This window comes from Coregonus lavaretus (genome assembly GCF_964263955.1).
Source record: "Coregonus lavaretus genome assembly, contig: HAP1_SCAFFOLD_63, whole genome shotgun sequence".
Classification (NCBI taxonomy): domain Eukaryota; kingdom Metazoa; phylum Chordata; class Actinopteri; order Salmoniformes; family Salmonidae; genus Coregonus; species Coregonus lavaretus.
Genome location: NW_028162761.1, coordinates 554,449 through 566,519, shown reverse-complemented (window position 1 = coordinate 566,519; position 12,071 = coordinate 554,449). Strand labels below are relative to the sequence as shown.

Sequence of the window (12,071 nt, the reverse complement as noted above, 5' to 3'; positions counted from 1 at the left end):
CTCTGGTCTCCCTTCCTCCTCTCATGTTTTCTCCTCTTCACCCTCGTGCCTGGCTCTGTATTATCCCCCCCCCCCCACCCCCCACCCCTTTGCTCCTTTTCCAGTTTTTTTGTTTGTTTTTTGCCTTAAATATAAAAATGTTTGTTTATTTACATCTATTAACATACCTAAGAGCATTGACAACATTTCTTTCTTCCTTTGTCTGCTCGCTTTTCTTTCGTCATCTACTCAAAAGTTGTCAACGCCTCGTCCGCCTCATTCTTCTGCTTCTTCCTTGTTCTCCTCTTGGCAGACTGTGCGTGAGCGGTCTCTGGACACTGCTCCCTCTCTTCCGTCCACACAGATGTAAACGCTGTGACCTGGTATGGCACCACCTGTTTTGCTCTCTGTGTCTGCCCTTTTTTCTCATACATCGCACGCCTCTTTTCTCTTTCAATCTGTGCAATCCGCTCTTCTCTCTCATACAGTTTCTCCATCTCCATCTTGAACCTGGCCTCGTCATCTTTTATTCTTTGAAGCTCTGCTCTCTTCTTATCCTCGTCCCATATCCTTTTCTGCCTTTTCTTCTCCTCCTTCTCTTGTTCCTGCTGTATCTTCAATCTCCTTTTCTTCTCCTCCTTCCTCCTTTTCTCTTCTTTCTCTTGTGCCTTTTGCTGCATCTCCAGCACCTTCATTCTCTCCTTTTCCCTGTTCTTCTCCTCCTCCATCCTCTGTTTCTCAATCTTTTTCAACTCCTCTGCCCTCTTTTTCTCCCTCTTTTTTTCTTTCTCCACCCTCTTTTTCTCCTCTTTTTCGTGGGCCTTCTGTTGCATCTGCTGCTTCTTCATTTCTTTTTTTTCTCTCTTTTTCTCTTGCTCTTGTCTCTTTTTCTCTTGTTCGATCTTTAGTTTCATCTCTGCCTTCTCCCTTTTCATCTGCTCCTCTAACTTCTTTTTTTCCATCTTTTCTGTCATTTTCCTTTCCTCCTCAACCGATTTCTTCTGTCTCTTTTCCCACTTTTTGAGCTCTTCTTCCCTGTCTTTCTCCGCCTTCCTTTCTTTTTCCTTCCCACTTTTCATCTTCAACATCTCTTCATTTTTCTTAGCCTCGTCCTTGAAATATTTAAGCCTGTTGGTGAAACCATAAGGAGAGGAAGTACAAACCAACGACGCTAGACAGAGAGGAATATGCTTAAGCAAAAGGCAGTTTATTAAACACAGAGATAGCTGGTACTGCTCAAGCTACATGCATGGGCCCAATGCATGGACCCAATCAATTGCCTCTTATGGAGACAGTTGAGAAGGATCAAAAACAGAGTTTTCAGCATTACTTTATACCATGCAACACAATGAAAGGGGTCCCTCTTCTAGTCCCTTGATTAGTTCCCGAGGCGTAGGAGGCGCGTCTGCTCTGTCCCGAGCAGAAGCCCCATTTGTGCACGGGAGAGTCCTCTGCCCTAGGCAACCGACCAGTAGAAAGAAGTATAGTTTCCACAGAGAATTGTTTGTGTCAAAAGAACTCGTGAGGCATGATAATGAGTGTGCGTCCACATTGAGATGTGTGTATGAATGTGTATGTCTAAATGGAAAACTCGTGGGGAGCCACATAGATTGTGGCCTGGAGGCGTGGGTGTTGTCCTTGACAAGAGATGGTCCTCTGTCCATTGTTCTCGCATAGGAAGAGCATTGATTGAAAACAAGCTCCTAACACAGAATGGGTCATGCACAACATTTTAGTCAGACCAAGCTATAACATTTTATATTTACTACGACAAATCCCCCTCTTCACGTCTTCTAGACGTGATTCATTAATTATGTTGGCATTAAGCATAGTTGAATCAGTCTTAAAAGAAAAAACAATCATGTAGGAAAGAAAAACAAAAACATGATTAACCAATAATGCAATGGTAAAAAAATATTCAACCATCCCCCTCTAGCATACTAATTATATGTCCAGTTAATTAAACAATGTTAGTCCCCCTCTAGTGCACAATTAAATACATCAAAGCTGTTGTTTTAAATTCTATTTCATCTTCATTTTGGTGTCAAATTGTGGTTTTGGCTGCTCAAATCAGCTCTGACTTCTGTCAGTGATCTAGAAGGAGTGGGGGCTGGTGTGCAATGTGTTAGATGGTGCCAGGGTGCTCCTGATTTACCTCTGACCTGGACTGAGTGTGAAGTAACCTCCTTCACTTCGTACGGTCCAGTCCACCTGGGTTCCAGCCACTTTCTTTTGTGGACTTTAACCTCACCCAGTCTCCCACTTTTACCTTCAGTGGCAGCGTACTTCCCGACAGCTCCCCCTCTTGGGCCTTCTGCACCTGAGAAGAGAGTGCTGCAGAAAATTCCGTCAATTTCATCACATAATCAGTCATTTCTATCTGTTGTACATCAAAGGAGGGCATATGACCTCCCTCCCTTGGTGGACCTATGTTAATTTTGTTACTGCACAAACCTTTGTTATTTTAGTTTTAAATGTTTGGTTGGGACTGTGGATGTTACTGAACCGAATCTGTGCATGATTCCGAATCTTACCTCCACCTTTTTTAGGTGTTTGTTGCTAAAATGTGTGGTTGTCAGATCTTATCTGCCTTGGTATACCATATCTGGGTATTAACTTAGTTTGTAGCCACTTAATGACTGACCTATCATCCTCTAATTCTGTAGTTTTCTGTAGGAATTGCCTCTACCCATTTTGAAAACCTGTCTACAGTTTCTGTCATGTGAGGGTGCCACCAGATGTGTGAAACCTTTTGGAGGGTCTTAAACTTCCCCTCATGTGTGGGCCCGTGAGCTTCACTCAACAGTTCTGTGCAGAGTCTAGCTGGTTCAAATAGTCTCCTCCATTGGCACGTCCAGAGTTTTGTCCTGTCCTCTGCCGCCCCCTCCTGGGCCCAGACAGAGTGTTCATAGGGTCCTGGTTGAGTTCTGTAACTGTGCTATATCGCCTTGGTTGAGTTCAATCTATGATGTCGGTGGTAGTGGTATTGGATGAGGATCACGCCTTCGGCACCTGGAGTTCAGACAGGTGGGTTTATGGTTGTTGTGGGGGTCCTCCCCTTCCTCTACCTCTCCATTGTGGTGTACCTCTGCCTCTTCCCCTCCCTGGGGGTTGATGGTTAGATTTCTGCAGATCCCAACAATCACGCTTGAAATGTCCAGCTCTTCCACAATGGTAGCACAGGTAGTTCCCTCTTCTAGGAGGACCCGGTGGAGTGCCCCGCTGAGGCCATGGTTGTGGTTGTGGGCCAAAAGTCATGGTGCCTTTTAGGCTGTATAGTGAGGTGGGGCCAGGAGTGGTGCTGGTGTCTGCGGCGACTGTAGGAGACCCTTTCACACACATTGTGACAGATTTTTTAGGTTGCACCCTCCTACTCTCCTCTATTTCCCATGTCCCTACTCTCAACTCTCCTCTGCTCTCTCTGTCATTCGTTGTTCTAAGCATTCATCAAATTTGGGTTTAGTTATGTTTGGTCCTGCCATCTTGCTTTCTCTATCTTGGATGTATTATCGGTATCAAATACAGACTTATCTCATGTATGACACCCTCGCATATAAAGAGGCTAATTTATATAATTTGTAATGCAATTATTATCATAAGAATAAGAATTCCAGACACATATACCAATGCAGTAATCTCTACACACAGCACACACCACGCTTTAGTTATCTCACGCTTGTTCTAGAATCATGCACAACTTCAATATCAGTCTCCCCAGTCCCCGGTTCCTGAAACCCTAGGTCAAATTCACTCAAATCCACAGATTGGTGTTCGGTCTCATAAGTCTCACTATAACTTCCCATCATCCATTACACGTTATAATACAAGAAAACACACAGCCAAAAGTTACACGTTATAATACATGAAAACACACAGCCAAAAGCCAATTGGAATTACAATGCTTAATGTATTCAGGCTATCAAGAGTCCTTAAACACATTCTCAGTTCGACTACCACCCTTCACACGTCCTTTTGTAAGGACCCATTTTAATATGTGAAGTCGGAGAAACAACTTGAATTTAGATTACCAGAGCGTCCTAAAACATAGTCTCAGTTCGACTGCACCCTTCACACAACCTTAAAAGGCACCTTTATTATGTGAAGTCACAGCAGCAACTGGATCCCTATCAAGGGAATTTTTTATTATTTTATTTTTATTTTTTTTAGACAACTCAATCACTAGAAAAGACTTAGTCTCAGTTTAATTGTACCTTTCACACAACCATTTAAATGGAACGTTTTAAATGTGAAATCACAAAGATAACTGCCATCCCCGGGAATTTAATACCTCTGGTCAATTTCGGTGATTCTCCCCCACCTAATGTCTAGAACTCTGCCACAGTTTTGACTTCAACCTTCTCGCAACCTATAGGGTAGGACCTCCCCTAATAGGATTTATGCAAAAGGTCTCAGTTCAACCTGGGTCCTTTTAGGAATCTAGTTGTGGGTCAAATCTTATCCACATACTGTGTTAAATCGCAATTTAACCCATAAGATACAATCCTCAGTCTTCAGCCACTGGTAAGACTCTCATAATATACAACCATCAGTATTCAGTGTTCACAGTACCAGATATCTCATTTATGCCTTAATTCATTTAGGATGGAAATTATTTAACAAGTATTCATACTCACGCTCAGTACTACTGATCATAATTTGGTATAGTCTATAATACAATATGCAAGATTTCGTTTTAACAGGCTCTGCTTACCTTTTTAGAAGAGCGCTCTGATCAGGTTCCTGAGCCAAGACGAATAGTTGATTTCTCCTGGATTTCAGGTCACTCTTCCGTCTGTTTTTAGATCGATGATTTGCCTTTTCCTCTCGCACCAACTTTTAGATCGAATTAAACCATCCTCTGCTACCATTTTTGTTGGTGAAACCATAAGGAGAGGAAGTACAAACCAACGACGCTAGACAGAGAGGAATATGCTTAAGCAAAAGGCAGTTTATTAAACACAGAGATAGCTGGTACTGCTCAAGCTACATGCATGGGCCCAATGCATGGACCCAATCAATTGCCTCTTATGGAGACAGTTGAGAAGGATCAAAAACAGAGTTTTCAGCATTACTTTATACCATGCAACACAATGAAAGGGGTCCCTCTTCTAGTCCCTTGATTAGTTCCCGAGGCGTAGGAGGCGCGTCTGCTCTGTCCCGAGCAGAAGCCCCATTTGTGCACGGGAGAGTCCTCTGCCCTAGGCAACCGACCAGTAGAAAGAAGTATAGTTTCCACAGAGAATTGTTTGTGTCAAAAGAACTCGTGAGGCATGATAATGAGTGTGCGTCCACATTGAGATGTGTGTATGAATGTGTATGTCTAAATGGAAAACTCGTGGGGAGCCACATAGATTGTGGCCTGGAGGCGTGGGTGTTGTCCTTGACAAGAGATGGTCCTCTGTCCATTGTTCTCGCATAGGAAGAGCATTGATTGAAAACAAGCTCCTAACACAGAATGGGTCATGCACAACATTTTAGTCAGACCAAGCTATAACATTTTATATTTACTACGACAAGCCTCTCTGCGTAGCTCATGGCATTAAGTTCTTCTTTCCCTAGGCTCGCCATCATAGACATTGCATTTGCGGTTGCATATCTCCCTTCCATTGTACGACTATCAATCTTCTTCCTCTCCCTCTCACCATAAGGATCCCTGTGTAGACATCTCTGTTGTTGTCCACTCATGCTCTCCTCACTTTCACTACTCCCCTCCTCACTTGTACTACTCCCCTCCTCACTTGTGTCCTCACTCATACTCTGAGACACATCCTCCTGAGACAAGCGCAAGGGCGTCACAGCCTTCTCAGTGGTGACGCAGAGCGCCTTGATGTAGTCAGCTTCTGAGTTCACCCTGTGAGCAAGTGGGCACAGCTCCTCGTAAATGGAGCTCCACGTGAGTGAATCCTCACAAACGTTGTCAGGCGGGTATAGGTCAGATGACTGCCTCTTGAGCACATTCACAACCTCTGCTAGGTCCTGCTGGGTGGCCCCCTGAGTGTCCTCTTGGACGGCCACTGGCGTGGCATCTGTGGTGGCCTCTGGGCTGGCCGGACGCTCGGGGGCTGTGGCAGGGGTCTTAATTTGTCCTACTGCAGAGGAGCAGGAGGCCTCAGTGTCATCGTTCTTGTCATAGTTGTTTATCCTTTTCTTCAGAATCTCTTCCTTTCTCTTTTGGGCCATCCTCTCTTTCAGCTGCGCTTTATACATATTCTCAATTTCTGCGCCTCTCCGTTGAACTTCCTCAGACAATTCCTCAGACGATGCAACCTCTGACCTCTTGACCTTATCCTTGACCTTTGCCTGGTCAGTCAATGGGTACCTGGGGTGGACATGCGGATGGGTCTGCCTCAGCTGGGCAGGAGGGCCGGGAGCCAGGAGGTAGGATGGGACAGAAAATCTGTGTGAAGCGTGTGGGTGCGACGTCTTGGACGGAGAATGAGGCCGTTTGTCAGGGGAGGTGCAGCTCTGTGTGACCAGAGGGGGAAAGATTGAGTGTTTCTTAGCCGGGTTCTTCTGGGTGGCGGCGGCATGCTGGTCACACTCCGATTGGCTTTTGGTGAGGTACTTGTGGAGATTGTACCAGGGGAGAGCTGGCAGTGTCGGGGAGACGGGACAAAGAATGGAGGAGGTGGAGCGCTGCTTGATCACCCCTTTATCTACCCCAATCTGTATGATGACAGACACATTTTTATTACTTAATAGCTTGATGGTCCATGTTATTACTATCTTAAAACAATTATATGTGTATGGGTAGTACATATTATAGAGAAAACATTTTATTACTGTATATTAGCTTATTAGGAAAATGGGATCGTCCACACTTTTGGATTTATTCTATTTCAACTCTTCTAGGAATGCAGACCTTCCTGAGAATACTACCAGTGCAGAATGCAGACCTTCCTGAGAATACTACCAGTGCAGAATGCAGACCTTCCTGAGAATACTACCAGTGCAGAATGCAGACCTTCCTGAGAATACTACCAGTGTGCAGTTTTTTTTATTGCTGTCTTATTTCACTATTCAAACTATTTAGATCTAATTTCCGTGTATCAGGATTGGGAACATCTCAAAGCAACTACAGCAACTTTCTAAAAACAACATTTCATGAAATAACTCTAAAAGTGTAAACTGTAGCAATTTATTTCCCTTTATAGCTTATTAGCCTAAGCATGACCTTCATCCATGCTGGAATACCCATCCACGACCCATTTTCAATGCCCTGGCTGAGGGAAGGAGGTTCTCACCCAAGATTTGACAGTACATGGCCCCGTCCATCGTCCCTTTGATGCGGTGAATTTGTCCTGTCCCCTTAGCAGAAAAACACCCCCAAAGCATAATGTTTCCACCTCCATGTTTGACGGTGGGGATGGTGTTCTTGGGGTCATAGGCAGCATTCCTCCTCCTCCAAACACGGCGAGTTGAGTTGATGCCAAAGAGCTCCATTTTGGTCTCATCTGACCACAACACTTTCACCCAGTTCTCCTCTGAATCATTCAGATGTTCATTGGCAAACTTCAGACGGCCCTGTATATGTGCTTTCTTGAGCAGGGGGACCTTGCGGGCGCTGCAGGATTTCAGTCCTTCACGGCGTAGTGTGTTACCAAATGTTTTCTTGGTGACTATGGTCCCAGCTGCCTTGAGATCATTGACAAGATCCTCCCGTGTAGTTCTGGGCTGATTCCTCACCGTTCTCATGATCATTATAACTCCACGAGGTGAAATCTTGCATGGAGCCCCAGGCCGAGGGAGATTGACAGTTATTTTGTGTTTCTTCCATTTGCGAATAATCTCACCAACTGTTGACACCTTCTCACCAAGCTGCTTGCCGATGGTCTTGTAGCCCATTCCAGCCTTGTGTAGGTCTACAATATTGTCCCTGACATCCTTGGGGAGCTCTCTGGTCTTGGCCATGGTGGAGAGTTTGAAATCTGATTGATTGATTGCTTCTGTGGACAGGTGTCTTTTATACAGGTAACAAGCTGAGATTAGGAGCACTCCCTTTAAGAGTGTGCTCCTAATCTCAGCTCGTTACCTGTATAAAAGACACCTGGGAGCCAGAAGTCTTTCTGATTGAGAGGGGGTCAAATACTTATTTCCCAATTTATAACATTTTTGACATGCGTTTTTCTGGATTTATTTTGTTATTCTGTGTCTCACTGTTCAAATAAACCTACCGTTAAAATTAGACTGATCATTTCTTTGTCAGTGGGCAAACGTACAAAATCAGCAGGGGATCAAATACTTTTTTCCCTCACTGTATGTTTGTGAAAGTGATGAGTATTGACGTTTCTCAATGTTAAAACAGAGCATCGGAATTGTAGTTTACACAGAGCCAAATGTGGACGAATGTAATGGCTGAAAACCCTACATACGGAGAAGGGATTTTGAGAGCTACTGCACTGAAGTCCGTTAATGGGCATATAGCAGCTATTTCTCAATGCTTGAAATGCATATAATATTAACTTGAGCACCCCCAGAAAACATTCACAAATTACAAACTCATAAATCCATTTTTATAATACTGTAATATTGTTCTAAAAGTTGAGTTTGAGGTTCTCCAAATCAAATACTAAAACGTATAGTGCAACTTGGTGCGCACCAGTTTACCATGGACTGTAGGCTACAGTAGGCTCACCATTTACGATCTTGCTTTAGGGCCTTTCCGGCCGTCTTCGTGGTTATATGCAGGAAGCAGAAATTGTACAATTGTAAGCTAATAAATACTTTTCCAAATTAGAACTCATGTATATTTATGCAATAAGGCCCGAGGAGGTGTGTTATATGGCCAATATACCACGGCTAAGGGCTGTTAGGCACGATGCAACGCCTGAGTCGCCTTATTGCTATTATAAAACTGGTTACCAACATATGTAGACCAGTAAAAAAAAAAAAATATATATATATATTTAGTCATACCTGTGGTGTACGCTTTCAGCCAATCAGCATTCAGGGCTCGAACAACCCCGACCACCCAATGTATATTTACTACAGTAAAATAATATACTGCACCAACTACATAAATATCTGATAGGGGCCATTATCTTCTACGTGGACTTTAAACGAACATCAAAATGGAGGACGCCATTTTAACAGCTCGTAAGATTATACATGTTTACACAAAACCAATAACATGAAAAACGAACACACACTGTTTTACATTAAAGGCCATACCCTGTTCAAAGGCACTTAAATATTTTCTTGCCCGTTCACCCTCTGAATGGCACACATACACAACCCATGTCTCAATTGTCTCAAGGCTTAAAAATCCTTATTTAATCTGTCTCTTCCCCTTCATCTACACTGATTTAAAGTGGATTTAACAGGTGACATCAATAAGGCATCATAGCATTCACCTGGTCAGTCTGTCATGGAAAGAGCAGGTGTTCCTAATGTTTTGAGAATTCAGTGTATATTTTAGTTGGCGCATGTCATGTCTGATATACATGAATAAAAGTGTTATTCATCCTGGACATGAGACATGATTTCTGAACTTTTGAATTATAAGCTCTAAGTGTTGTCTTGGTTGATAAAGTCTGCATGTTGTTTAAGTTTTCATGGTAAAAATGTGAAGACCAATATGCTATGAAAAAGTTATTTTGCATTTAGTCATCCCCCAAATGTGACCATTGAAAGCCTTGACCGTTGCATCCTTCCTCAGGGAACGGCCTGCTGGCATCAGGGTGGCATGTTTTTTGATATGCTGCTCTGGAGTTCCATGGCCAAGCAGACTCACTTGGGGACAGGGGGAAGAACACATTTTTATTCAAGTCTGAGAGACTTTTAGAGGGAGAGAGCATGAGTTCTGAAGTACAGTAAACCCAACCAGGGACCCTGAATTATCTGCTATATCACACAGACAGCACTAGTGAAGACCTTGATTATCTGCTATATCACACAGACAGCACTAGTGAAGACCTTGATTATCTGCTATATTACACAGACAGCACTAGTGAAGACCTTGATTATCTGCTATATCACACAGACAGCACTAGTGAAGACCTTGATTATCTGCTATATCACACAGACAGCACTAGTGAAGTTGCATCAGTATACTATTACAAATGGAGCCTACTTCTCTGTGCTCTGGAGAGATGGCAGGTAATTGGTCAGAAGGCTCTGGAGGTCCTTGGAATGTTCTGTCTCTAACACATGGAGAGGGATGGATAGAAGTACTGAGTGTGCTTGAAAGAAAGCAAGAGAGTTAACATGTAATACGTATTACATTGTTGATTATTGAGGACTATAAGGGGGCCTTTAAATCAGATGCAGCAACTCAATGTGAGGAGTGTTGGGGGAGTTCTATCTTCATGTCTGTAATGTCCCCTCTTACTGGGTCAGTTCGTTTTGCATGGCTCGGTGCCCCAGATTGGTGGAGATTTCACATAAGGACCAATGGAATGGTCTAAAATGTGCAAACTCCACCCACCCGGGGCACCGGGCCATGTTAAACATACTAGCCCACTCTCTCTGACCCCCAAGCCCTCACCCGCGACCTCCCATTGGCCCAGGGCCTCCTGTCTAACCCTCTAATCACAGTTTCTCTGACAGGAAGTTACTCCAGTATTAAGGTTTATGGTGCATAGGGCTTCTCCACTCCTTATGAGATGACAAACCTGCATGGATTAGCAAAAGAAAACATGGCACCTGTATTTAGACAATTGTAGTCAAGACAGCCACAGTTTACACAGGAGTGTCCAGGTTCCAGCACTCTACTAACACTTCACTCAACTAATTGTGGTCTAAATGGAAGACCATGATTAGTTGAATGAGATGTTTGTGCTGGGCAGGAATAAAAACGTGCACACAGTTCAGTCTCCTGGGACTAGAGTTGCAAAAATCCACCGACTTTCCCATAATCCCCAGGTTTTCCAGAAATCCTGTTTGAAGATTCCAGATTTACTGTTTATTCCCTCCTGATTCAGGAAACCTTCCAACCGGGTTTTCTGGAAAACAAGGGAATTTGGGGAAAGTTACCAGATTTTTGCAACTACCTGGGACAGAAATCACCAACGTCTGTATTATAGAACGAGCTCCCTAAGGAACAATGAGATGACAATTCTGCATGATATAGACAATAACATGTGTGGATCTACATGTAATTGCCAAAATAAAGGAAACACCAACATAGTGTCTTTTAATAGGGCGTTGAGCCACCATGAGGCAGAATAGTTTCAATGCACCTTGGCATAGATTCTACAAGTGTCTGAACTCTATTGGAGGGAAGCGACACCACTCTTCCTCAAGAAATTCCATCCTTTGGTGTTTTGTTGATGGTGGTGGAAAATGCTGTGTCAGGAGCCGTTCCAGAATCTCCCATAAGTGTTCAATTTGGTTGAGATCTGGTGACTGTGACGGCCATGGCATATGGTTTGTATAGTTTTCATCAAACGATTCAGGCACTCATGCCCTGTGGATGGGGGCATTGTCATCATATGGGGGCCAAAAAAATGGCCTGCCCAGCATTTTGTATGCATGACCCTAAGCATGATGCGATGTTAATTGCTTAATTAACTCAGGAACCACACCTGTGTAGAAGCACCTGCTTTCAATATACTTTGTATCCCACATTTACTCAAGTGTTTAAATTGTTTTGCCCCTTTTTCTCCCCAATTTCTTGATGTCCAATTGCGATCTTTTCTCATCGCTGCACCTCCCTAATGGGCTCGGGAGAGGCGAAGGTCGAGTCATTCGTCCTCCGAAACATGACCTGCCAAACAGCGCTTCATAACGCCCATAACCCGGAAGCCAGCCATACCAATGTGTCGGAGGAAACACTGTTCAACTGACGACTGAAGTCAGCCTGCAGGCGCCCAGCCCGCCACAAGGAGTTGCAAGAGTGTGATGAGCCAAGTAAAGCTCCCCTGGGACAAACCCTACCCTAACCCCGATGTCACTGGGCCAATTGTGCGCCGCCCTATGGGACTCCTGGTCACGGCTGGTTGTGACACAGCCTGGGATCGAACCCATGTCTGTAGTTACGCCTCAAGCACTGCGATGCAGTGCCTTAGACCGCTGCGCCACTCAGGAGACCCTAGTTACCTGTATTTTTATCTAACATGTGTGCCTTCCTGAATAAACTCCAGAATAAACCT

At 44.0% G+C, this 12,071-nt stretch overlaps 1 protein-coding gene across 1 annotated transcript; it reads right to left on the bottom strand.

Annotated features, from left to right (window-relative positions):
• Positions 1-224: 224 nt before the first annotated feature.
• LOC311118906 (uncharacterized protein) lies at positions 225-9,736 on the bottom strand (the record flags this gene model as incomplete). Its single annotated transcript, XM_084193669.1, has 3 exons — positions 225-1,107; positions 5,498-6,645; positions 9,713-9,736. 3 exons carry the CDS (start codon positions 9,734-9,736, stop codon positions 225-227), a joined length of 2,055 nt encoding a protein of 684 aa, XP_084049795.1.
• Positions 9,737-12,071: the final 2,335 nt, after the last annotated feature.